The sequence below is a fragment of the Vicugna pacos genome, chromosome 8, assembly GCF_048564905.1.
Source record: "Vicugna pacos chromosome 8, VicPac4, whole genome shotgun sequence".
Taxonomy (NCBI): Eukaryota; Metazoa; Chordata; class Mammalia; order Artiodactyla; family Camelidae; genus Vicugna; species Vicugna pacos.
This window is the reverse complement of record NC_132994.1, coordinates 40,560,032-40,587,898: the sequence shown is the minus strand read 5'-3', so window position 1 is coordinate 40,587,898 and position 27,867 is coordinate 40,560,032. Positions and strand designations below refer to the sequence as shown.

Genomic DNA, 27,867 nt, shown 5'->3' with positions numbered 1-27,867 from the left:
TCCATGAAAAGAGTATATTCTTTTATTGTTTTTGTTCATACATGTTGTTTCAACTTTCAATAATAAAATTCAATAAATTTGATTCCTTAATCATAAAAACTTGCTTTACACATTATTTACATGTTGCCAAAGTCTACAGCATACAAAACATCACAAGGATTTGACTCTATGCATGGGACCATCACACAGGAGGAGGGAGCTAATCAAGTAACATACATTCAAAGATTAAACTGTAGACGTGCACAGTGTATTTGGCACTGTTCTTTAATATTACAACACATTCCTCTCTTAAGATAGGCATTATTAAGCCTTAGTTACAATATACCAAAATTTGCTACTCACATGAAAACCAGCTTTCAAACTTTCTAACAGTTATCAGTGTTAAAAAATAAAACAGAACCAGAATTGGGAATGGAATTCACACCCTCCAACTTCTTGATAGGCTCCAAGCTACCATCCATAAGGTAGGTTTAATTTGATAATTTTTCCACTATGGGGAGTGTCAAGAAGAAACAATTTAAAGACAATATCCTTCAAAACACATAGAGACAAACAACACTGTAAAGTTACCAATTCTTCTCGGGAGTGCAAAGGGAGCCCTGACAACACGTAACTAGCGATGATTCTGGCAGGGATTACAGAATGACTAATGCCATTCAAGCTGTGGAGACGATACTCGCAGTTAAACTCGTGAGAAGGATCTGGAATGCCTTTACCTGAAATCAGAATCCTTAGCAACTTGTTTTAAGGGCCTCTTCCTAGGGCTGTAAGACTCAGGTCACAGCTTACAGATTCACCCTGATGCGTAACACTATACTGCTATGAAATGTTAAGGAGAAAATAAACACACAAAGATTCAACTATTAAACCTTTCGTGACTTTGGCTATATCCCAGTGGGTAATTTATTTGACCAACTTCATTTTAACAAATAAGAAATCCCTTTACTTCAACTGGGCCCAATAAATTTAATTCATTAAAACCATATATATTCCAGAATGTTTAAAAAAGACACGTTTATAAAAGGCATAATTTCAGTCTTAAACTAAGGCCAAAAAGCCTCAATAGAACATGGATCACAGTACAGGGGAACAGAAATAAAAATTCTCTGGTAAAGTTGAGAGAGACGCTGTAGCATCACACAAAACCTTCAAGCAATAAATTAAGACTAAAAAAAGTCTCACAATGTACAAAGAACTATACTGTGCAAAGTAATGTCACTGAACCAAAATTTAGTTTAATCATTTTATTTCAAGTGTATTTTTAAAATCATAAATGGGGTTTTGTAATCCAAAGTCAGAACATTTACTCTTCATAGCTTCAGAATTTGACAAGCAACTCCAGACCTTGCTTTCCAAATCCAGTCTTGCTTTGCTATTTTTCAGACTCTGAAACCTAGTATTTAAACTACTCCATTCTAAATGCAGAGTTTTGGATAACTATTGGGCACTTGTTGATAAGATTCTTCTGAAAACAGTCCATCAAATGTAAAGAATGGTTTCTATCCAAGGATCAGCAGTGAGGAAAGAAATATTAAACACCTAACAAAAAAATCATTTATTCATTTTAAAAATAACAGAACCAGTCCTGTTCTCTGGCCATGAAAGACAACATGCAAAATTAAATTACTTCTGTAGACTTCAGTAATAGTTTATTACCTACACAGGCCTCAATCTTACTTAAAGATCTTTTATGCAAAGTCACCATCAGGATTTACTGAGTACTAACACGGCCCTAGATGTGCTATTTCAAAGAGGAACAGGTTACTTTTAAGAAAAAGAGCTGCCTTGGTAACTTCCCTCACATGCTTATTTTAAATAAACACAGTTAATGGAATTATTTTTTAAACCAATTTTGGGTACTCTTTAGCACACTGCCCACTGAACAGAAAAGGAAATCAAAACTTTCCTTATTAAGGAAACTTCCCATCTTTACTTCTAAGATTACAATGTTTTTACCTTCTTTTGACTGCCTCATACAATACTTAATTTTTTAAATTCTGCATTTCAATGTTGTAAGAGTTCTTTTCAAATGATCTTCACAACCCAGCTCACAGACAACAGAGCAACACTTTCAGGTCATGTTGTTTGACAATAATGAAGAAATGAAAATGGACGGATGTCTGGAAGTAAGTATTCCCTCTGCTCCAGAGGTGAGCAAACTTCTAACATGTGAGCAGAACTCCACTCCTCTGGAGATCCCTCAAACTCAGAATGGTTCCATTTAATACATTATTCTCAGAAATTAAAGTTTGGTCACTAGGAAAGATTGAACAAAAAGTATTCCCCTCCCCCCGAAACAACAACAAAACAGCTTTAATCACCCCTTTCTCTCCCCACAAAAATAGGGAAGTAGTTGGGGCTGAAGCCTTTAAATTTGAAAGTTTAGCTCCTAAAACATTGCTACTATTTGCTCAAAGGTGCAAGTCCACATTTTCCTTCTCCAATACTTCCCCATTTATAAGTTTATTTCCACGCACACACGCACACACACACACGCACACACATACTCACTCACACATACATACTCTTACTCTCCAGTAAGACACTTTTTTGTGTTTGTTGATAAATTATGAGGATTATGAACTAGGTGTATATAGGGTTTCATAGGTGCTTTGTAAACATCAGAGTCATTTGAGTCCTTTTCTCCAAAAGCCTGAAATCAAATTACACAACCAGGGATCCCTACTTTCCCAGACGCTGTTCACAGGCTGCATATTGACGGAGGGCAGAGAAAAAGTCCTCATAACTGATGTTTAGGTGGGAAGGCAAGGAGCTGAAAAAAAGAAAAAAAAAGAGGCACAAGAGAAAAAAGCAATTAGACGATATGCTATAATTTGGAGTGGGGAGCCAGAAGGCTAATGACCACAAAGGTTAAGAACAGAAGAAAGTAAATTACAAACATTGAGTAAGTCAAAACTATTTCTACTAAATGACTGTCAAGCTCACTGTGCAACAGTTCAAATAAAAAATAATCTCTCCTTTCCACAAGAAGAAAAAAGCAACTTGTAGTGAGGTGGAGATTCAGAAACTTTTTTTTCCCCCAAGTTTCTAATTTTTATTTTTGAGGCTCTCTAACAATCTTGTACCACCAGGCATACAAGACATAAATGTTATCTGATAGATCTCATCTCTTGCCTTTGGAAAAACTGTGTCTAAGCCATGAATTTCTATACTATTTTTAAAGATCACAAGGCAAGATTCTGCTGATAAAGTTTTATTAAAATATAAAACTGGAAGGTGAGTCTACAAAAGACTAAAGCAAACAAAAAAGTGGCAAAGTACCACACATACGGCACTGGGCTTCAGCCTATCTGAAGGTAATCCACTCAGGACGATAAAACTTACCCTTTGCTCACACACATCTATGGACCATTTGAACAAAAAAAATTATACATTACATTTCAAATTCTAAAGATAAAGTGAAAATTACTAAGAGACGTAACTTACAATGAATTCATTGAAATGTTAGACCATTTTCAATTCTGACATTTTTGTATTTTGAAATATTCATTCATCCTTCAAAACGAAGGCACAATGTAGTGCTAGAAATATTCAGAACATATTAAAACATAAGTCTAGATTAATGTAAAATTGGAGATCTATTTATAAAGGATCTCACTCAAATTCACTTCAAGAACTTGTCTCTGTCAGAGTAAAGCCAGTACTACTTGAACAGTTTATGAAAGTCAGGCTGAACACTGGCAGAGCAGCCCAGCATCCCCACGTGATCATATACTGAAGCCACGTGGTGAGTAATCAATGAATGAACAGTATTTATCTCCACCAATTCCAACTGCTCAAGGGGGCAATTACAGTGTAAAGACAAGTTCTTTAAAGACAGAGTGACCATACAGCCAGAGGATTCATTTTTAAGTATTTTAAACACTTAAAATAATTTTCAATAATTAACAATGAAAAAAAATGTCTAATTTACACAGCTTTATTGTGAGGATTTGGAAATTCCAAACAGTATCAGAGCCAAAACCTGGTCAGATTACAAGAGTCACATTCAGAATTTTACAGTCACATGCACACAAGAAAAGGTCTGAGCAAGCCTACCATAGATGAACTCCTGCCTGACCCTGTGGTTCTCTTTAGCTAAGCTTTCCTTATACTTCCGTTTCTTTCCCCACCAGGGCTACTGAGATGTAACTGACATACAATCTTTATCCTTCCTTTTACTGCCAAGAGCCCTGAAACAATTCAACATATTCCCTCCATTTTCCTTTGCCATCAACCTTATATCTTATTCACTCTACTGAAATGATATTCTCAAAGGACAAAGTTAATGGCATTCTTCTTGCTAAAGTTTGCTTCCAATGTCTTCATCAAACTACCCACTTTCCTAAGTCTTCCTCATTTTACGCCCTTTATCAACAGCCTCATCTCCTAACCCTCCTCAAGAAGCATTTGGCACCACTCCCCTCAGTGATTCAGAAGCAGTTCTGCTGTTTCCCTGGTCTGTCCTGTCAGAGCACCAGTCTTCTACTTCTCCACAGTATGAGTCAGACATTCAGACATCCTTCCTGCCATCACGGTGCTCACAGCCTGATGGACAGCAGACAAATACAGAGCAACCTTGAAGGTAATGTAATAGAGCTATGACAGACACACATACGAAGATCCACGGGAAAGCCTGTTATATGCCAGGTATCTAATGTCCATATCACATTTAAATCCTCAACTCTGAATTAAAATGCCCGTTTTACAGACATAGAGATGTTTAAATAGCTCACCAAAGTCATGTTATTGAGCTGCACAGCCAAGATTCAAACCAAGATCTATGTTCTAAGACATACTCTTCCCTCCAAACCACTCTCAACCTCACAAAGTATCACCACTACCTTTCTGGGAGTCCACCTGAAAGGCACGTGAAATGACTTGGGAAACTCCTGGGTTAAAAAGAGATAAGAGAAACACACAACAAATCCAGAGTTTGGAGATTTGTGTTCTAATTCACTTTGTTACAAGCTTTGGCAATGTCTTTCCCATTCTTCTGGCCTATGAAACGAGGGGGTAGTACCAGGTAACCTACATCCCTTTCTGACTCTAACATGCTACGTGTTCTTTTTCCCCTCTTTGATACCTTTTCCTCTCCTGCCCCCCCACCCCTGCCCCAGCTTCAAGCATCTCTTAAAGAACCCCTTGGTACCGTGCTCGTCTATGTACACTTCAGGGATGTCCTCTATTCTCATAGGTTCAACTACTTCTACTCCCCAGGTACTGACAATCCCAAACATCCATCCTTAGCCTTGGCTTCTCATCCAGTTACCAATCCTACATCTTCATCTGCCTTCTTAAGGAATTCCATCTAAACAGACTATGGCCTCAAAACCATCTTATTCCTAAGTTCAACATCTTTCCTTCAAGATCAATGGTGTCCTTTGACTTTCTCACCTGTCTCAATAACACTATAGTTCATCCAGTCACTCATGCTTAAAAACTAGGGCATCATTTCATTTCTACTCTAGTTTTTACCATAACTGGTAAAGTGCTAGGCCTGCAAGTATACTTGGGAACTATTTCTCATGAGAGATAGAAGTTGTAGTACAGTTCTCCTAAGATTCAGAATTTAAATATATTTTAAGGATCCTAAGTCTCTCCTTTATTTTAGATCGGGAGTCTGCAAATACAGTCCAGGAATGCATCCCCTGTATCTGTAAACAAGGTCTTATTAGAACATGGTCACACACATTTGTTTACATATTGTCTGTGTTTGTTTGGCTGTACTAGCAAGTGGTTAGTGGCAACAGAGAAGAGTAGTTGCGAGAGACTATACAGTCCCCAAGGCCCAAAAGCTTTACTCTCTGGCCCTGTATACAAAAAGTCTGCCAAACCCTGTTCCAAGTCAGCAACTTCATTCTCATCAACGTACTCTCCCCGAAATTACAGATATGGCCTCTTCACTTGTCTTTTTACCTTATCCTTTCCCAGACCCAATCTACTCTAGAACACACCTTTCAAAATCACCATTCCTGCATCATCCACAGGCTCAATGATGTCCTACTGCCTGGCTAAACAATAACACACATTCCTTATGCTGGTATTTAAAGCCAGACTATTTGATTTCACCTTACACTACTATCTAACACTAATCTCGGCTCTAGGGTGACCACTTCCCTATTTCTCTAAAATGTGATGTTCATGCCTAGCCCCCCAGCTTTTCTGTTTTCCCCTGCCCATCCCTACACTTCTCATCTTCTAATTACAGAAACTCTACCCATTTTACACCCTGGATCAAGTCACATCTCTTCTGTAGAATCAACAACTCTGGCCCACAGTTATCTCACTCCTGATCTCCTATGATGATTAGTTTCAATACCAAACATTTGCACAACCACACACTCTCTTGTGTCTGAGTCATTTACATAGATCTTTATTTTACCACTGATACTGTGAAATACCCGAGGGAAAGAATTCAATATTATAATTCTTTGGGAATTTCCACTGTGTCTAGTACAGTGCTAGGTTCAAGAAACACTTGTTGGATCAAACCAAAGTCAGTACACTTTTAATTACTTACACAATCTCAGTCAACCTGATGTGCCAGGGAAGAAAGCCTAGTGTGCTGTCCACAGGACCAAACTTCAATACTAAATCAGGATCAGGGAAACCATTTGAACCTTGGAAGAAAGAAAGACACATGAACTTAACACACGTTGCTTACCAAAAAACGATCAAGGGCAAACTGGTTCATCAAATTGGTTTCTTATGCTTTGAGTATCTGTTCTCGCTGGAAGCTTTAGTTGTATGTTTCCATACCCCTACTCCACGGCCCAATATATACTTTAATATCTATGTTATTTCCAAATAACATATGGAAGTTTTCTCTAAAGGCCATTTAACTGGATTAATTACTCAATAAGGAAGGGTAACCCCACTCCCACCCTAAACCCTACAGGTTAGTCCCCAAATCCCATCTAAGGATCGGGACTCAGCTGAAGTCTTCTCTTGGCATCCTGGAACTGGCACTGCTTTAAGAACTCAAATACTTATTCTGGCCACAAAACCAAATAACTTCTGAGATAAAAAGTAACTTAAAAAGTTATCTACTCTCCTTCCTTCCCCATGCTCCTATTGTACAGCTAAGGACCCAGAAAGACCAACTCCTAGCTGTAGACTATAAATGTTCTGTGTTCCCCAGAGCCCAAGCTCCCGAGGAGGGAAAAGAAGATTGTACACCTGCCTCAACCAAGGCCTGGCCATTTTCACTTTACAAACTGGTTTCCGTATAAGATCTGGATTGAGAGCAAAAGGGAATAAGAATATTTCAACTGCTTAAACATAAAGTAAAATAAATCTTAAAATAATCAGTCACTAGTATAACAGAAAAGTTGCTATAATCCAGGAGACCCAGGTTCTAACAGTTTCTAATAAGCTCAGTTCAGCCATTTTCTTGTCACACCATCTCTCCAGAGCTTAGTTCCTTCATTTGTTAAATAAGGAGACTGGGTTAGACAGGCTCACCCAGCAGTAATAAAGAATTATTTCCATAACAAAGTCTCTAAGAGTCTATGTAGGCAGAGTGAACGGAGTAAGTGGAACACACATTCCTCTTTCTGCTAAAAAGCAAATCCTCTTTAGTTTAAAAAAAAAAAAAGGACAAGAAGGGACTTCTGGCTAATAGTGGTGTGAAGAGTGTGGTGACTTCTCTCCAAAAATAACAAGTATTAAACTGGACAAAATCAATCACCTGAGGGCACTGAATACTAACCAAAGCAAACAATTATTCTTAAAACAAAACAAAACAACACACACCAGGTAGAAGTTCAGGTAAGAACAAACGGTAAGAGTCTTTTGGCCTTCCTGATTGGGGATGCACCCAACTCCCAGGCCTCTACTCCATCAACTGAATGAAACAGTAGTTTTACCAGCAGGAAACTGACAGCAAAAAAACAGCAAGCTGTGCTGCTTGCATTCAAAAGATATGGACTTAATCTGACCTGGAGGTTGTGGGCAGGAAGGAGGGGGCAATGATGAAAACCTACGATTTGCCAGCTAAAAGTGGGAAACTCAAACGGAAACAAATGAGGAAAACCCACAGCTTTGTTACCCTGAGGTCGTAGTCCCAATTAGCAGTATAATGGCCAGAAATTTAATAGGGAGATGCTGGAAATTTGTGTTCAGATAAGCTCTCCATATATTCAGGCTGACTGGCAAACTACCACATGCAAGGGAGGAAGGATTGCAGAGGGGACAGGGTGGCAAAAAAGCCCAGTGAAAGGTAACAGCCAAGGAGACTTGAGAACTGACTTCAATGCACTCTCCAACACCACACAGAGATCTTGGAAGTTTTACAAATTTAAGGTATATAAGCACAACCAGTGTGTAAATCACTGACTGACACATTAAACTATGCAGACACAGAATGCCAGACGAAAGAATTAAAAAAAAAAAAAAAAGAAACGAAAAAGCCAAGCAGAGACAGCAGTAGTCATCTTTATTCACAATATAATCCTGTATTTAGAAAATCTTACAACTCTGCAAAGGCAACTATTAGAACTAAGCAGATCTGAGTAAGGCTGCAAGACACAAAATCAGTATTTTCAAAAAATTATATTTCCATGTATTATCAACAATCTGAAAATAAAAGTAAGAAAATCCCATTAACAATAGCATGAAAAAGAATAAAAATTCTTAAGAGTAAACTGAACAAAAGTAGAAACTCTATATCCTGAAATTATAAAACACTGCTAAGAGGAAAATTAGGGCCCAAATAAATGGCAAGATTCAATATTGTGAAGATGGCAATTTTCCCCAAATTAAGTTACAGATTCAACTCAATCTCTACTAAAAGAGTTTGTTCCTTTTTTGTTTTTAATTGACAAACTGATCATAAAATGTGTATGAAAATGTAAAAGACCCTGAATAGCTAAAACTCTGAAAAAGAAAATCAAAGTTGAAAGACTTACACTGCTTGATTTCAAAGCTTATTCTGGGACTACAGTAATCAAGACAGTGTAGCATAAGGACAGACATACAGACCAATGGAAGAGAACAGAAAGTCCAGCAATAAACTCACAGATTTATGGTAAGCTGATTTTCAATAAAGGAGCCACAGTAATTAAAGGGGGAAAACACAGTCTTTTCAACAAGCAGTGGTGAAAGAGTAACTGGTACCCTTGACCTCACATCATTCACAAAAATTAAGTTAAAATGGATTACAGACTTAAATGTGACAGCTAAAGCTTTAAAAATTCTAGAAGAAAACACAGGAGAAAATAGTTGTGACTTTAGATCAGGCAAAGATTTCTTAGATATGACACCAAATGCAAGATCCATAAAAGAAAAAAAACTGAAAAACTGAATTTCATAAAAATTACATACTTTAAAAGAAATCATTAAGAAAAAGAAAAGGTAAGCCATGGACTGAAAAAAGGTATTTGCAAATCACATCTTATCACTAATAGAAAACTTGTACTCAGAATATACATAGACCTTAAAACTCAATAAGATAAACAACCTATTAAGAATAGGAAAAATATTTGAACAGACACTTAACCAAAGAAGTATAGATGACAAATTAGCACATGAAAAATGCTCAGTATCATTACTCACTAGGAAAATGTGAATTAGAAGCACAACCCACTAGAATGGCTAAAATTAAAAAAAAAAATTAAAAAACAACTGACAACACTATGTCTTGGCAAGATGTGGAGAATCTAGAACCTTCTACATTGCTGGCAAGATATAAAATATACATCTGCTGATGAATGGATTAACAAAATGTGGTAAATCCATAAAATAGAATATTATTCCCCAACAAAAAGTAATGAACCACTAATACATGCAACATGGGTGAATCTCAAGAATAATATACTGAGTAAACAAACCAAGAGGTAAAAGACTTTATATTATATAGTTGCATTTATATAAAACTTCTAGAAAAGGCTTAAGTATAGCCAGAAAGCAGATCAGCAGCTGCCAGTGCTGGTGGTAGGGATGGGGATTAATCGCAGTCACAAGGGATCTGTGGTGGGTGACAATATTCAGAGGGTTTGCTTCTGTCAGAATAATGAGTTAACTTAAGAACTGTGTACATTTTTGTCTATCATGGGTCTACAACCCCTGCAGTCAAAACCTGGTCTCCCTAGGCTATCTGAAGGGCAACTTTTGGTCCCTGCACCACTTTTAGGACATCCTCAAAATTACTCTCTGGTTGCAGCCTTACTAGGCTCCAGGAAACAGTAAACTTCCCAGTAACCTCTGTCTAGAGGTCTATTTTAAGCCTATTCATTCAGTCTCAGTACAGACAATGACAGAGTAGAGAACAGGCAAGTAGGGTGAGAAGTGAGCAGTCAACAAAAGTAGGGAGTCAGGTGAGACCAAGAGGCCAGAGAAGGACTGTGCTCTGTAATGTGTCAAAGTGGAAAAAACAAAGAATGGAGAGTTAAATAAATGACTGAGTTAGAAAATGGATGATTAATAAGTAAAGTAAATGGAGAATCTATGTGGATGAATGAAAAATTTGTCTGAAATTATATGGTTATAGAACATGATGGACATGAATTTGTTAGAAGTACTGCCTTTCTTCAAAAGAATCAAGGACAAGGCTAGTAAGCAGAAGGACAATAAAACTAAGGCAAAAAGTTCTGAGGAGACTACAGAGGGAAAATAAGCAAACTAAAGGCTTTTATAAACAGTTGAAGAAAAATAAACAAAGTATGTTACAGCTGTTGTAACACAACAAATGTAGTGGTATAGTAAGTATAATATGATGGAAGGAATACTTAAAAAGGAGTCAATGATGATAGTAATATTATATTCTTGGCATTGCTTCCTAAATAGCTATTAAATTCAAACTTAATAGTTCAAACTAAAAAGAAAGAGGGATGCTATATGTCAATTATATCTCAACAAAACTAGAAGAAAAAAAATTTCTGAATTTTGAGAAGAGGGAAGAGAGCTGATAGCAGAAATCCTACTTTCAAGAATATTCATTACTTCCTTCAAAACCCTTTTAGGTCCTTCACCAATAGTTCCTCAGGCAAGCAAGCTGACTACAGATTTCATGATCTCAGAACCATTTCCACAAGTGGGTCTCTAAACTTCAAGTATAAACATAACAAGTATAATAACAACAACAAAATCAGGCTTTATGGTGTGAACGGAACTTAGACATTCTCCTTCATACTGTATCCTCGTGGGACAAACTAAGAACAAACGTAAATGACTTACTAAGTAAACTGTCTAACATATCTACATCCAAATCTGTGGATTTCTTTTGCTGCTGGGCTACTAACTGGCAAAAGTCTTGAGCAGCTCTCACAATATCTCCTTTTCCATCTTCTGGGGACAGCACCTTCACTGCCAGTTGGCAATTTAAAACTGGAGGGGACAAAAAAACAAGATATTAAAAAAAAAACACCCTCTTCCAGATACATTTCAAAATCAATTTCAAGAAATATTAAGTTCAGACTAAAATAAAGGTACTGTTCTTACAGTGAACAAAAATTGTTTAAGCCCTTCAACTTCAGTATCAAAACATACTTAGCTACTCTCCTCTGAAAGAACCCATGCTGTGACATTTGTGTATATATTTATATACAACCTTTTTTTCAGAGTGCTAAAAATGACCATGTATCTGTGAATAAACCCTCTAGGAAACAGAAATTTTAATTATACAGTAAATTAACAATTTCCAATCATCTAAAATGACATCTACAATCAGTTAGCAAAACACAAAAGAGAAGATTGTAGGGGAAAAAATGTGCTTCAATGGAATATGAATTGTCTATAGCACACACATCCACCTTATCAAATTCTGATTCTATGGAGCTGTTTTACAATTAACAGAATTCTAGGTAACTGACAACAATGCCCAATTCTTTTCTATAGACATGCAGTTCTTTATCTGGTAGAGGTTCAATTATGTTCATTCTAATCCCACAGAAAAAGAGCCTCTTTATTTCAGTATTTCTGATCTATAAAGGTACCAATTCTTTGGATTCCCCTGGAACTGGTTATAAAATCTACCTGGCTCCTGGTTGTTAATGAGTTAAATGAAATCTTTAACATGTGTTTAGTTTTTAATATCTATGAGAATCATGATTTTATCTTTTTCTGAAAATTAATCTTTTAACAAGATGAAGAAAGAAATGTCTAAATCTGATGATTAAAGATGGTGAAAATAAACACTAACAGGGCAAAACTAATAAATAAACGAATGAATAACAGAATCTGCCTTGAAACACAAAACATTTCTGCATATGTTAGATACTAAATTTTACACTCATGCTTACCTTGATCATCTTTGTCATTGCTATTTGCAAACTCTGGTGAGTATTTGGAACAATCTAAACCCAGAAGTTCCTGCTGTTGTTTTAAAATTTCATCCATCAATCTGGAATTATTTCTTTTGAATATACCTTAAAAGGGAAAAACAAAAACCTAAGTGAATCCCAACTAGGTGAATTTATCCTCTTCAATAAATAATGTATGCTCGTTGTGAAAACATTGGATCCAGAACTGAACAAATGCCAAACGAAGCAGGGATGACTAATCCTAAGTTAGAATCTAAAAGGAAAACATGACAACAAAACTTTGTTATTACAAGAGTCTGGCTTCAGGCTAAAGTCTTCAAGCTAAAAAAGGACAGAGGTAACAACTCTGTGTCAACATGAATGAGAGAAATCTAAACCTAGAAAGAAATTCTAAGAGATCATCTATTGATACCTTTATATACAGATAAACTGAGACCCGACATCCTTAAGGGACTTGTCCAAGAATTTATAAACTGCAGCAGCGGTCCAATGCCTGTATCTTCCTCTCCCAGTATAACATAATTTCTCTATAGATTTACTCTATACACTCAATACTATTACCTCAATTTGATTAGTTTCTTTTACAGTAAGAATAAAATACGAATTATGCAAAAAGCAAAGAACAGACAAAAGTACCAAAACCAAAATTTAGTAAATTCAAAGCGTGAAATAGGCTACATAAAACTGTTTTTGATTCCCCAACCATGCACAGAAAAGTTAAGACTTAAACTACTATCATATCATGAGAAAGATAAAGGAACTATGTGACATTTATTTAATATAAAACTAACATTGAGAGCTCTAACTAAAAAATGACAAATTTGGGGCTATATTCAGAGAGGCCAGCTTTCTAGTGGCCACTGTCTTTTGATCTTTATCAAGTGATCCTTCTCTGTAATGTCAGTCAGATCTGTCTTTAAAACAGTTTAAAGATTAACTGGGAGAGACAATATTGTAAATGTATATAAAATAGCACAGAACCTGCTGAATATGCCATACAGTGCCAACCTGGCTGTTTGTGTTTAACAGCAGTTCAAAGATAAAAGCAGTCTCCTTCAGTAGGAAAAGGCTTTGTAAAATAAGCAAGACTTAGCTGATCTGACCTCAGAAGGTTAAAGAGAAGAAAATGGAGAGGATAGTTAGATGAGGAAAATGCTTAAGAAAAAAAGCACTGAATACTCAAAAGGCAGACAAATGTTGCTGGTGCAAATGACGTGAGAAAAGAGGCAAGGGGATAGGCCTAATTTTTATTTCATTTTGCCAACCCAATGTAAGGCACTAGGGTCACCAGTGATTTCTGAGCGATGTGGAAATGTGTGGAAATTTTTATCTTTAGGAAAACCAAGTTAGCAACAGGACAGAGAAGGCCAAGCAGCAGACTACTGCAGCAGTCCACACATAATTTGATAAAGCAATGAAAAAGGATTCACTACAAAGGAAGAGTTGAGAGACAAAAGAACATGACTTGATTAGAGGTGAACACAGAAAATTCCACAATCCTGGATAACAGAAAGTGATAACATTTTTTAAGAGTAGGGAAATTATATAAAGAGAACTGGTTTGAAGGAAAAGATGAGTTTCGTTTAGACAGCTGATGACAGGACATTTAGGCAAGGGCTATTATAAAAGCAATTCAGAGACCTAAGGAAAGGACATTCATATAAGCAAGCACCACATGGGCAGGGCTCTCACTGTTTTGCTTACCAGTGGCTAGCACAGTGCCTGGCACAGAACAGACACTCAACAAATAAATGTTTGCAGAAAGAAAATGACAGGTCAGAGACCAGCCAGGGGACTGGGAAAGGCCTCTTTAGGGTAAGTGACATCTCAGGTGGCCCACAAAGAATTAAGAGAATTTTACAGGTGTGCGGCTGGACAGGTAACATAACAAAGGATTGAGGATGGAAATTTGGGAGTCATCCTCCTTCAGGTAAGAGCCACACACACAAATGAGAAACAAGGTCTCCAAACGTGAAGGAGCACACAGGGAGAGAGCAGAGGGCTAAGGACGTGGCTCCTTTTGAAAGCCCACAATCCTACAATCCTAAGCTTGGAAATATGAAAGCAAGTATTTTGTGATACCTGTACCCAGAGTAAGATTAAACAGAAAAATATATTCCCAAATACAAAGAAAAGTTTTAAAGGGAGGTGATTAATATTAGGAGCTATGTGAATAACAATGTTTAGGAATATTAATACTTGTGTAGCAATAAAAATATGTAGAATATAATCATTATCCTCAAGTCAATCATAAAATTCACACACATGATTAAAAAACACTAAAAAATAGCAATATAAACATACATTATGGGCTTATAAATGTTACAAGATTTCTAATTTATCAATTCAAATAAAAGAAAAGCTTAATTTAGACCACATTTTGGCCTATATTGTAGGTACAAATTATGGAAGGCATACGAATTTCAAAAATTTCTTAATTTAAAAACATAAAATCTCTACAACACTACTGCTAGGACATACGAGTGTATTATTGTTTTTTTTAAAAAAAAAAGGTTAAATAAATATATTCCTCATATGAACTAAGATTTACTCATTTTAATAGTAACCCAGACTAGGAACACTTGCTTTTGGGTAGTCACATCACACTTATCCTGACCTTTTCATTTGATACTCTGAAGATCTATGCTTCAGGTCTCACCAACTCACTCATCTTTACCTTAGCCTTTAGATTAAAATGGGAAAGCTCTTCAGGAACTCTTGTTCCCTCCAAGGCAATGGATAACATTCTTCATCATCAAAATGGTCACTACCTCTTCTCAATCTTTATCCTTTCCTTCTTAGCCATTCTGAAGTATTATCATTAACGACTACCTTGCTTCCTACTAAAAATTCTATCCTCATCTCAGCTCCTCTGAATGTCCTCTCCTGGTTCAACTCCCAGTCTGCTCCTTGAATGGCCCCTTCTCACTTTGCACTGAATCCTTTTCCTCTTTCCATCCCTAAATGGAGATTACTCCTCTGAGTTCCTACCTCAGCCTTCTTCCTGTCTACTTGTTCCTCTTCTCTGATTCTAGTCACTCACAGGACTTTAAAATCACTCAGGACCAGGGTAGATGAATGAGGCAAAATGGGGGGGGGGGATTCTCTGTAATTAAGATAAATAAGTTGATGCAATAGCTTTAAAAACTTGAAATTAACGCAAAAACATCTATGATGAACAAAACATTAAAATTTCAAGTAAAAACAGGATGAGCATTTGGTTCCTAACATTTTGAATTCATTAAAACATCTAATCCTACATTGAAGTTCTGTAAGCATCTGAAAATGAACAAATCTAAAACTTCGTAGCTTATCTTTTTGTGGGGGGGATGGTGGTGGTAATTAGGTCTGTTTGTTTGTTTCATGGAGGTATTGGGGATTGAATCTAGGACCTCATACATGCTAAGCACTCATTCTACCACTGAGCTATACCCTCCCCCTGGCAGCTTATCTTTTAAAGCTAGCTCTCAAACACTTACATTGCATCAAATTAAAAAAAAGAGAGGGGGGGACAGCACTTTAAGTGTAAAACTTATATGCACTTGGGGATAAGACCCAGAAGAGAACAGGCAATATGAGAACAGTAAACATATAAGGTTGATGGGATAATAGATGATTTAAAATCATAACTGCTGTAAAGCTCTGTTTGTATAATTTAAAAAAAAAATAGCCCTTCTTCTTGTTGTTCTATTTCCGATAAAGGCATCACTACCTGCCAGGGCACCCAGGCATCCTCTCTACTTTCTGGCATTATCACCACCACTCCCCAATGCCCTATTAAGATTCCAAACCCTTTACTCTTCTATAGCAATGTTTACTGTATCCATTTCCCTTTGTCCAATGTCCCCACTGTTTCAAACAACAGTCTCCTTCTTTATAATATTACAACCGCCTTCTAATGGGTCTTCCTGCCCTTTATAGCAACGTAGCACTAAATTAACTACCAACTTCCTTGGGGACATCTTCAATTCTGGCACATTCCAACTTTAATATCTTCAATGGCTCCCAAAATGCCTTAATGTATTAACAACAAACTGCTTAGATAAGCATTAACATTCCGGCGTATACTTCCACACTTGGTAGGTAGAAATAATTTATGTTTATGAAATGAATAAATCTTGCAATTTCTCAATAGTACTCTATCCCTGGCAAATTAGATTCCCTTACATCACCCCCCAAACACATGGAATGACTCCAACCCTCATCCTCTGTTACCTTCCCAGCCCCACACCTGTGAAATTCTCCTAATTATTCACAGGCCAGCTGAAGTGTTACTTATCCTGAAGAAGCCTTTTCTAATCCCCCTGCCAAATATGCCCAATTCCTCTTCTTACCTCACCCCCTCCAAAAACGTTTATCTTATTCAAACTCCTTAAAAACCAATATTCTGCTTTTTATTAGATACAGCTTAACCCCTCCCCCAACGCCACTGAACTGTAATCTTACTTGTGAACTTGGATCTTACTCATCTCTTTCCCCTTAAGGTACTTTCCACATAGCAGGAGTTCAATGTTTATTTGATAAACTGAATTATTAGTACACAAAGTGCCACCTAACAACAAAAAAACCTAAATGGACATGTCACTGAATGGAACCTTTAAGACATTTCCAGGAACCTCTCACAATAAAAGACATTTTCTTATTGCACATAGGCAGAAAGTCTGTTACAAAGGAAAAACTGTTGCAAAGAGGCACAGTTACAAAGTACCTTTTATGAAGAAAACTTTCATAAAGTTATTTTAAACTAAACCTTTGTCTTGGATGATTTGGATGAAGAGGTGAAATTTACAACTATAGTTTCTGAGAAGTGCTACATGCATAGGCAAGACAGATTACCAGCAAAATGATTCTTGATACCTCATAGCTTGACCCCCATCTAGAAATCTGATTATATTCTAAGATACTTATCTTACTTACCCATAAGCAACATTACCAGCTTACAATTTTCTTCAGGATTCAAAGCCCACCTATACACATTTCACATGATACACAAGAAAAGCAACAAGATCTAAGAATGCCTTTGACTGAGACAGACAATTCCTCTACAATATCATAATGTATGTGGAGATTCAGATTCAAAAGAAGATATATTGAATGTGTATTTTTAAAGTCTCTTTTTTTAGAACTGATTATTCATTTCACACAAATTTTTAAAGAAGCAATGTTTAAGGGATACAGATTTGCTGATTAACTACTTGTCTAATTAAACTCCTTGTTACTTTGTTCCTTTAATTTGAAAAAGTATTTTATCACGGCAGTATTACCTAGTTAATGTATACATAGTCTTTAAAAAGCTCTCCTATATCAGGACATAATTTATCTTATTTTCCTTCACAGAATTTAAACTAAAGCCAAGATGATATAATAAAAATAAGGAAACTATCACAAAGGTCATTTTATGCAAAAAGTTAAGATTGCATTCATTTAGAAATAACCAGTTTGAAGGAAGAACATTAGCAAACACTCAAATTTTTGAGAGAACTGTATTTTACAGAATTATAATGAACTGCAAGAACAATTTTATCCCATCCTTTTACAGATGAGGATATAGACTTAGAAAAGCCAAGCCACTCCTGGTCAAGAGTCTAAGACTCTGGACTGAAATCCAGGTCTCCTGGCTTCTCATTACTCAGTTCAGTAACTATTTCTAATGCTGATAAACAAAGCTAACTCTACCTAACTATTAAATTTTGAATTTCCCGCTCCCAAAAGTTAAACTTCATAAAATAAAGGTGATCTTTTTACAAATGAGCAGAATCTTTCAGGGGGAAAAAAAACTAAAAAAAAAATTATTTTCTGAAAGGCTTTTAAGGGTCGGAGGGCTAACAGATATTTGAATTCTTTAAGAATGACTTGGGAAACTAAAATAAGCTTTTGCAACAATGATTTACATTATACTTGTTGCTCTACAACTGTATCACATGCACCCTCAATGTCCCACATGTAAACTATCTGGAAATACATAGAGAAAAGATATATGAGAGAGCCAATATTTTTTAAAACACACACATGCACACATACAGGAAAATCTATAATTTCCCTGAAAGAATAAAATATTATGTCAGGAAAGCTGGCTCTCAGAAAGATAGTGTTTTTTCGTATTTCTTAATAAACACTTACTATGCCAAATGTAGACTTTTTAAAAATATCTTAAGAAATATCATTTTTAAATTCTAGTATTAAAACTGTATACGATGTTTAAAGTTGAGACAATAAGGAATGTCCCCTAACCATCCATTCTAACAAACTGAATGTCCCCTAACCTTACAATCATAACTATTTCTGGTTTTTAATATTTCCTAGTCTTTGTCCACATGCATGTGTAATCCTGGCATATGAGATCATGCAATTTTGTATCCTGCTTTTTTCACTTGTATAACATGTATCCTTCTTTGGTGCTAGTCTCTCGATTATTTTAACAATTGCATTATTTAACAAAAAAGGTCTCTGAATTCAGAAAACCTTCGAAGTACAATGGGAAGCCATTAGATGGTTTTATTCAATTTGAATAATGTTAACAAAAAGATCATTTTGCTGGTGAGTGAAGAACGGATTATATGGGGGCCAGAACAGAAATGAAGACAAATTAGGAGGCTACAGCAATAAACCAGGTGAAAGATAATGAAATATCAAACTTGGGTGGCTGCAACAAAGAACCAAAACATGTGGCAAATTTGGGACACATTCTAGAAGCAAGATCAAGGAGGTCTGTTGATAGATTACAGGCAGAACACAACGTAGAAAACTCCTATCTAAATTTTTCGCTTGATCAACTGGTTGGAAAGTAGTAGTGTTTTCTGAGATGGGAAAAAACTGAGCGAGGCAGGTTTAGGGGGAAATTTTAAGAGTACTATTTTGGACATGTTATGCATTTGAGATGCCTAGTAACATAAAAGTGGAGAAGTTGGGTAGGAAGTTAGATACAGGAGTGTGGGATTATGGGAAAGATCAGGACTGGAGACACAAATCTGAGTGTGAGCACACAGATGATATTTAGAGCCAAGGAATTGGGAAAAAAAAAAAAAACATCTGGGACAGGAGTCTGCAAACTACTGTTACTGAAACACAGGTACACCACTTATTTATGGTTGCTTTCTGGCTATATCTGCAGAATTGAGTAGTTGTGACAGGGACCAGATAGCCTAAGCCGAAAATATTTACTAGCTGGACCTTTAAGAAAAAGTTTTCTGACCTCTGATAAGGGGGTAGAGTAAACACCAGAAAAACAAGGGCACACCTACAGCAGAAACTCTAGGACCTCCCAACTTTTAAAAGTGGAGCAAAGGAGAAGTTAGACATAAGGCTCAGCAGGAAATCCAACCATACATAAGATCATGGAAGCCAGGAGAAAAAATATTTCATGGAGAGTGGAATTAAGTATGCCCTATCCATGAATTAGATTACATACTATATTTAGTATATAAAGACCCTACTGGAGTCTTTAAAAAGCTCTCCTATATCAGTTAAAATAACTTTTTAGAATTATTTACAGTTTTCAGTATTCAATCTACCCTAACATTCAACTATGTATACATTAACTGGGTAATACTGCCGTGATATAATACTTTTTCAAATTAAGGGAACAAAGTAACAAGGAGTTTAATTAGACAAGTAGTTAATCAGCAAATCTGTATCCCTTAAACATTGCTTCTTTAAAAAGTTATGTGAAATGAATAATCAATTCTAAAAAAAGAGACTTTAAAAATACACATTCAATATATCTTCTTTTAAATCTGAAATTTGAATGTTTACTGTGGTAATTCCTTCCCTTCTATAGAAACAGATTTTCAAGGAAATATCTAACAGCAAGAATTTATAAGGACAAGGGAAAAGAAGGGAAGAAAACACTGAAAGAATCTCTCTTGTTACAAAGCATCTGACCAGTTAAGGAATTAAAACAATACTTTTTTATAAATAAATACCCATCCTTCAGAATAATCTACCTTTTTCCTTTTTAAACTAGATACCTAATTAACTTATCTAGTGGCTACCCTCATTTAATTCTCTAACAATCTAATTATAACACTATTAGATGCAATCTTCAGAGGAAAAACATACACTTATGGAACAATTATTTTTTTAAAAAAAATCTACTGATAAAATTTTACATGACTGAAGTAGTCGTAACAAAATAAATCTTACAAAGCATTAAACAATTTTATTTCAAGAGAGCCCCAGGATACCTCAAAGAACAACAATTATACTGGAATAAGCATGTTGCAGCAAGGGAAGAGACATGTGTGATGGTGGCACATAGTGGAACGAGCACTGGGTTTTAAGCCCCAGCTCTTCAGCAGGTGAGATGTGTGAAATAAGCAAGCCACATGGGCTTTCTCAGCCTCTGGCTGCACATTTTTAAAATGAGAATATCTTCACAGACTGCTCACCTGACAAGGAAATAGTTTGATACGGAGCAGGAGCTCCATAAAACTAAATTTAGCTGATTAAAAAAAGTAAAGTGTGTCCTTTGATGCATGGGACGAACATTCATATTTGTGGTATGAAGGATATTCTATTTGCCTTTAAATATCTTTTACAAATTATTTCTATTACCTCTAGATAAGTACCACTTTACCAAGGCTTTAAGATGACCCAACATAATCAGGAATAGTACTAAAAGTGACTGCCCTGTGGTTACGTTCACTTATGAGTGGTAGTCAGTATAGCATAATGGTTAAGTACAAAAGCTTTGGATTAAAATTGGGTTCAAATTCTTGATCTATCCCTTACTAGATATGGGTCCTTGACTTTTTAAGTCTCAGTTTCTTGATTTGTAAAAGTGCTAAGGATTTAATGTACTTCTTTGCATAGCAGCTGATACACAGTAAGAATGCAACAAAGAGTAATTACTACTATTAAGTAAATGTTTATTTTCAAACATAAACCCAGTATTATGGCTAAATAGAAGGGTACTCAGAGAATGAGGTCATTTCAAAAGCAGGATAGAGTGTTTCAAAGACAGAGCAAAACTGGGGATAAACTGTCAAGAGAGGCTGCCTAGAAAGTGATAGTGAGAATTCGAATGGACATTCAAGCATCGATGATAGCTTTTGACAGGTAGTTAGCCCTTTGGTAGAAAAAAGAGAAGAGGACACCCCAGGACATCAAGATAAATGTGAAATTCTATACTATATTTGAAGTGTACTAAACAGAGGTGAGTATTAAGAAGTAGAATGTTCCCTCACATGAGTTTCCACATGAGGGAAGGCAAGTACTCTAGTTTGTACTGTTGGTATATCAAAATGTAATCACATTTATATTTGGACTTTCAATACTTCTAGCGACTCTGTATTTCAACATAAGAAGAACAATACTCAACAAAATCGTATTTCCCAACAGCATCTATGTCAGTGTGCCAAATAAGTAAACTTGGGCAAACTATGTTCATTTCTCCCCCAGCTATTTTAGGGCTTTCAGTACTGGTGTTGGGAAACAAATCACAACTCCGTTTATCATTCTCATTTACAAGAAATGCAGCCCTTCTTCCAATTCAAGGAGTGCATACTGACTACTCTTTAAATGCATAGCACTGAGCTACACTCTGTAGGAGAAGCAACAATAAGGAGCACAGATAACATCTGCGGAGCTTACAATCTAGTAAGAAAGTTCAGGCACGTATACACACAACTACTACTTCACAAGATAGAGAACAGACGTACCGTTAGAGATGCACAACATTCTAAGGGGACTCAAGGACTGAGCAAGACTAGGAACAGAATAGTTAGGAGAGACTACCTAAGGGGCAGTAGTTAGGATGGACTTACAAGGATCAACGGTAGTCTTTTGATGGGTAGTCAGCCATCTGCCAAGAAAAGGAGAGGACCACCCTCCAGGAGGAGGGAACATCAGGTAACCTAATTACAGACGCTGCAAAAGGTATATAAAATAGTGAGAAATAGGCTGAGAGTACACTGGGCAGATCTTCTTAACGCTAGTGTAAGAAATCTGTATCCAAAAACCATTTAGTAAGACACCCAATATGGATTTATAACTATGGAAACAACACTAAAAAAAGCATCACAAAAGATTTCTTTTGTTGCTGAATTCTCACATAGAAGGCAATGCCTTATTCTGGTTCACTCCAATTTATTGTAAGTAATATTAAGACCCACCCAAAATTATCTTCACTTATGAAAAGGAACATGAAGGATGAATGAATAATTCAATGTAATGCAAGTCATACAGTATCCTCTCATTTGTGTTGAGTCAAACTTCATTGTGCAAATGCATCATGTAAGTAGCTTAATAAAAACAGAGATGCTTAGGTCCCACTTGCCTAATTTGTTCTGATCAATAATTGTGTTGAATTTGTATTTTTCTTATAAACACCCCCATTAACTCATTCACAGATGATCCACAGACTGTGTTTTGAAAAATACTGCCCTCCAGCAAGGTTCTCAGCATGGCACCAATACAGCTGGACAACCAAACAGGTCCCATCACCAAAGATAACAATACATCTCCAGGTGACTTGGATCTAGGCATACTTCAAGTGAGACCCAGGCAAGCATAGCACTTCTATGGCTACAGCACCAAAACCCCAAACTCCAATTTTTGTACCAGCCCAATTACAACCTCTTCTTAAATGATAATAATGTAGACAAAATAGCCAAATCTCCTTATTAGAACTCGGAGCTCAAGAAATTCTTGAGAAAACAACTCCAATTTCTGATAGATGAAAAAATTACTGACAGAAATTCTTGATTATAATCAAGAAATACTGCAGGTAAATAAAAATGAAAAGATCAGTTTGCTGACGGAGTCAATGTCAGTGGATTTTTAGTCTAAGGATTAAATATAATCTAGGTCCAACTATAGTTAGAATGAATACTGATTTATATACAAATGTGGGTGTGAAGGGGTACACAACAGTGAACAATGGAAGGTGGTTCAGTAGCCCGTCTCCAAGACGGCTGCCATCAACCCCTCCCATCCCCACCCCCACCCTTCTGCACAAGTCATCTTCTCCTTGAGAGGTAAAGTCTCTCATTTTCTTGATTTCGGGAAGACTTGTGACTTCTCAGACCAAGAGAATACGGCAGAAGCACTGCATGATTTCCTAAGCAAGGTCATAAAAAGCCCTGCAGCCCTGGCCTTCGGCTGGGTCTTTGGGAACACATATAAAAGAAGTATGACTACACTGAGGCCACCATTAAAGGAGGAAACTCAAGCTAACCAGGTGGAAAGATGATGTGAAGACAGCTGGCTGATCTGTGCTCATCTATCCTAGCCATCACAAACCAGGCACAAACACTGATGAGAGGCTGCTATGTCCCCGCCAGTTCCTGACTGTACCCTTAGAAGGGGACCCGACAACAAGGAAGAACTGCCCACCTGAACTAAGTCAATACATCAGCTGGTGCTTAAAAACACTATGCTTTGGGGTAGACTACAAAGAAAGAGCTAACCAGAACAGTCGCCAAGCCTTCATCCTACCTCATCTCTCAACTTGACAGAAACTCACCAATTATATTTACTGATCCAACACTCTGCTCAGTGCTGTTGCTCAAGCTGCTCTAATGGGAATGTTGCCTGAGGGAGTCCCCGGCTCTCGCTGTCACACATGCACACACGGAGCACTGTACTGATTGTGCTGATTTGCATTCTACCTATTTTCGCAAGGCCTACCTCAGGTGTCACCTCCTTCCTTAGTATGAACATATAAAGGTAATCCTGCTCCTCAGGGATTTTTCTGTTTCTCTCCTTAAATAAAGTCTCTGCCACTCATTAGCATTTATATATCAGGCTGTATTAATTTTTACCAGCTCTCCCTAACTTAAGAATGAACTCCTTGAGAGACACAGTTTCTTGTCCTTCTTTGTATCCCAGTGCTTTATATCACAGTAGGTACTCAATAAATGTAGCATTTAAGAGCATGCCAACAGGACTTATTAAAATAAGTTAAATACTTACAAAGAAATAGGTTCAAGTGAACGTTTGTTTGGGAAAACTGAATATAGCTTAAATACCTACAGTTCCCTTGAAAAGGGATAATTTTTCTCACATAGCCACATGGCTCGCTCCCTCACGTCTTTCAGGTTTATACTCAAAAGTCAATAAGGCTTTCCTTGGCTGCTCTATTTAAACTGCACCCCCCACTCCACCACTGACTTTCAACATCCCTCTCTCTGGCCCCTGCTTTATTTCTCCTCATTGCATTTATGATCTAATATATTTTACTCACTTAGAATATTTGTCAGTTTCATAAAATGTGAGTTCCACAAGCACAGCGATTTTTGTCTGTTTTTTCACTGCTGCACCCTCATGCCTAGAACATGAGGTATCTGGTACTTAATAGACACCCAACTGTCACCTGTTAAATGAATGCATGAATCAATCAAAACCAAGAATGAGTAAACTGAAAGTCTCTTATTTCCAACAATGGAGTTAACCTTTATCCCTTAAAAAATAATTAAAATTGCTTTTTACAGTAGGACACAAAGTGCTCTGAGTCGATGCACTTCCTGGTTAGTCTGACTTCTTCCTTTTCATTACCACCATTTTTCTTTTAGCAAATATGACATAGGATATTTCTGAATCACATCAGCAATCACATCAAGAACAGGAATTGCCAGAACAAGGAAGTGTGGCAATATGACCTGTGTTAGTTGGCCCAGTCACCAAGTTAAACTATTTAGCTATTCATTTTCCTTCCCTACTGGAAGGTAAAGGTAGTTGCTTGAAAAGAATCACGTGGATATAAGTGATTCACTTAAAGTTAATTCACCACAATGCTCAGTGGCTTTCATTAATCTCCGTTTCTGCTTCACTTATTTTTCCCCAGACAATATTTCTGCCGCACTGCTTAAGCAGGGACCGTGTCGCTTCTTAACAGTCTTGTGATTTCTACTGGTCTGCTGAGTTCTTTGCCAAGTTCCATAAAATGTCAGCCCCTGAGTATATTAAACTTTACCTTACAGGGTAAATTACTATTTGATGATGACAGGCTACTGAGTCACCATATTTCTTGCTGGCTGCAAGGGAGGTGATCAGTCAACCAAAGATTACTCTAATCCCCTGTAAGAATTCCTGTCTGACCTCAACCTACCCTTGCTAACAAAACCTCACACTTAAACCTGCCTCTCTGACGAGGATTTAAAGATTAAAAATCAAGTTGTAGCTTCTGTGGAGCATACCAGTAACTTAAGTTATTGAACAGAGACTAGATTTCTTTCCTTCAGACCAATACTCCTAAACCATTCTTACCTCTTAAGGAATTCCACTGCTTTTAGGATTTGATTGAAACCCAAACCTGACCCTCATAGAGCTTTCCTCAATCTTATCTCCCGTTCATTCTTCAGTCGGCTTCAATCCTCTACAGGAACTTCTCAAGTTCCTCCATTTAAAATTTCTCTTCCCTTTCTCGTAGCAGTTAATCCCAACGTTAACTAACCATGCCACTCATGTGAGTGTGTGTCTACTCCCTGCAAGGCTGAGTCGATGGAATTACATGTAAGAATCCAAGGAATATGCCTAGCACAGCGCTTTACACTTACTGCTATCCGATAAGTGTTGCGTTTCGGTACCTACAAAAATTCCCTACAGTGAAAATTCCCTCAATTAAAACTTATGGGAGGACAATTATTGTGTCAAGTCCTGTGTTGGCCACTGAGGATCAAGGATCGCACAGCATCCCAGACCTCCGAAAACAGAAGGTGGTCGTTTTCCTTTCTGCCTATCCGGTCTCTCACATACTTTTCATAAGCCCGCTTCAAATGCCACCTGGCCCCAACCACTCAGCTTATGCATAAATTCTCTGCAGCCTAACTGACTTAAGAACACTGCCCTGAGCCCCTCTGAAGAACCACTAGGTGTAACAAAAAGTTTAGTCTGTGGAAAAGCACAAACCTGCTAAAATTTCAATCTACCTACTAATACCTTTCTAACTTTGGACAAATTGGTGAATGTTGTTGATCTCAGCTCCCTCATTTTTGAAACAAGGGTATACAAACATCATCCACCTTACTGGAGCATTATAACGAATAAGAACCAGTTTTAAACGTACAGAAAGCGACTGGCTCACGGACTTAGTAGGTGTTCATTAAAGCCTATATTCCTTCCTCGAAAGCGCTGGCACTGTAATTTGCACTTAAGGGCCTTGGGACTGGGAAACTCGCTGAGCGGGAGGGCTGTGATGAGCGGTGCGCTCCAGGTACACCTGCTGGATGTGCGGTCCCCGCGGCGGGAGCCTCCCGGGCCCCCCTACGCGCTCCGGGCCTCACCTTGGTGATCGTAGACGCTAATGTAAGAGATGCCCACGGCCATACACCACACCACGAGGCTTGCGATGTCCGAGAAGCTGAACTCCTGCTCCTCCTCGGTGATCACCAGGCCCATATGCACAGGCAGCTTCTCCAGGGAACGGCCGTCCGCGCGCCAGCGCAGCCGCAGGTGGGCGGCGGCCGCGGCCGGACCCCCGCGCGGATGCCGGTGGTGACGGCGGTTCCTGCCGACAGCCGGGGGCTTGCGGAGCGTGAAGCCAAGCGGCGCTAGGACCGCGGCGGAGGCGGCGCGGCAGCAGCGCCGCCAGATCCAGTTCCAGGTGCCGAACCGAACGCGGAGCCAGGAGGTAAGCGTGCGGTGCAGGCAGAGCAGAGCGTGCAGCACCCGCCACACCAGCTCGTACAGCCCCGTCATACTCTCGTGGCGCCCGGGCGCCCTCTCCTCTCCCTCCCACACCCGCGGCGCGACCGCTTCTTAACCGGCCCTGCGGCCGGCGCGGGCCATCGCTCCGCGCTCCCCCGCCCCCCGCACCCGAACCCCTTTCTACTGCCAACACCTCACCTCGCCCCCGCCGCCATCTTCCTCCTGCCTCGGCAGCCCCGCCTCCGTTAGTACATGGACAATTCTGATTGGCCAGTGTGGAACTCTGACGCGGCCTCTGGGCCCGAGGATGTGGCCTACTCCGGCGCCGGGAAGGGAGGATGTGCGCCTGAGAACTAGGGAGCCGGAGACCCAGAGCGCCCCCTGGTCGCGTGGAGGGCAAGGAGCGGACGTCGACAACACTCGGAGCAGGACGCGAGCTAGGTGCTGGAATGGGCAATTTCAGGGACACCGCGTCCCTCAGGTCCTGGGAGTCTTACACTGGCTATCTCTTCCCACAGGCCCGCCAGAAACAGCTTCCAAGGAGTAAAAATGGCCCAAGGGGATTGGCTACTGTAAATGCCAAAAAAGAACCGAGAGGTAGAAATAGCCCTTAGGAAGTGTTGATGCTGGAGGTCAACCAGGGTCACCAAGAGGAAGTGTCTGCAGAGGTGGAAGTTGGCCCGCAGAGAGGTCTTGCTCCTGTGCTTTGGTCATACCTTATAGCTGAGGCTAATTCTTCCAAGAATGGCCATGAGGATATTTAGTAATGTTCCTGAAGCACAGTGCTTTCTGCCCGTGTCATTCCTCTCTAAATGGTATCCTTAAAGGCTGTTCATTGCTGTAGTACATAAAAGAGAGGCTCTGTCACCTGGCACTCCAGTCATTTCATTCTTTAATCGTCCATTCATTCATTCATGCATGTAACGGTTATTAATTAGCAGCACAATTGACCTCAGTCATCATTCCTATTTGAGGTAAACTGCCCATCCAGCGGTGTCATTCCTTTCACACAGCCAAT

General features: G+C 38.2%; 1 protein-coding gene across 1 annotated transcript; it reads right to left on the bottom strand.

The window, feature by feature from the left end:
- NUS1 (NUS1 dehydrodolichyl diphosphate synthase subunit) lies at window positions 1-27,087 on the bottom strand. The gene is made up of 5 exons (XM_031680120.2): window positions 26,486-27,087; window positions 12,243-12,368; window positions 11,179-11,328; window positions 6,524-6,623; window positions 1-2,773 (listed from the first exon to the last, which is right to left on the bottom strand). The coding sequence occupies exons 1-5, from the start codon at window positions 26,898-26,900 to the stop codon at window positions 2,683-2,685; spliced, it is 882 nt and encodes a 293-aa protein (XP_031535980.2). The 5' UTR covers window positions 26,901-27,087; the 3' UTR covers window positions 1-2,682.
- Window positions 27,088-27,867: the final 780 nt, after the last annotated feature.

Bases quoted from the DNA above. Each gene is read 5' to 3' on its own strand.
- NUS1 (XM_031680120.2), bottom strand. From the start codon at position 26,900: ATGACGGGGCTGTACGAGCTGGTGTGGCGGGTGCTGCACGCTCTGCTC. The intron at 11,329-12,242 runs GTAAGCATGAGT...TGTCCCCTCCAG, and splicing joins CAATGACAAAGATGATCAAG to TTTTAAATTGCCAACTGGCA. The intron at 6,624-11,178 runs GTAAGTCATTTA...CTTTCTTCCAAG, and splicing joins TATGTTAGACAGTTTACTTA to GTTCAAATGGTTTCCCTGAT.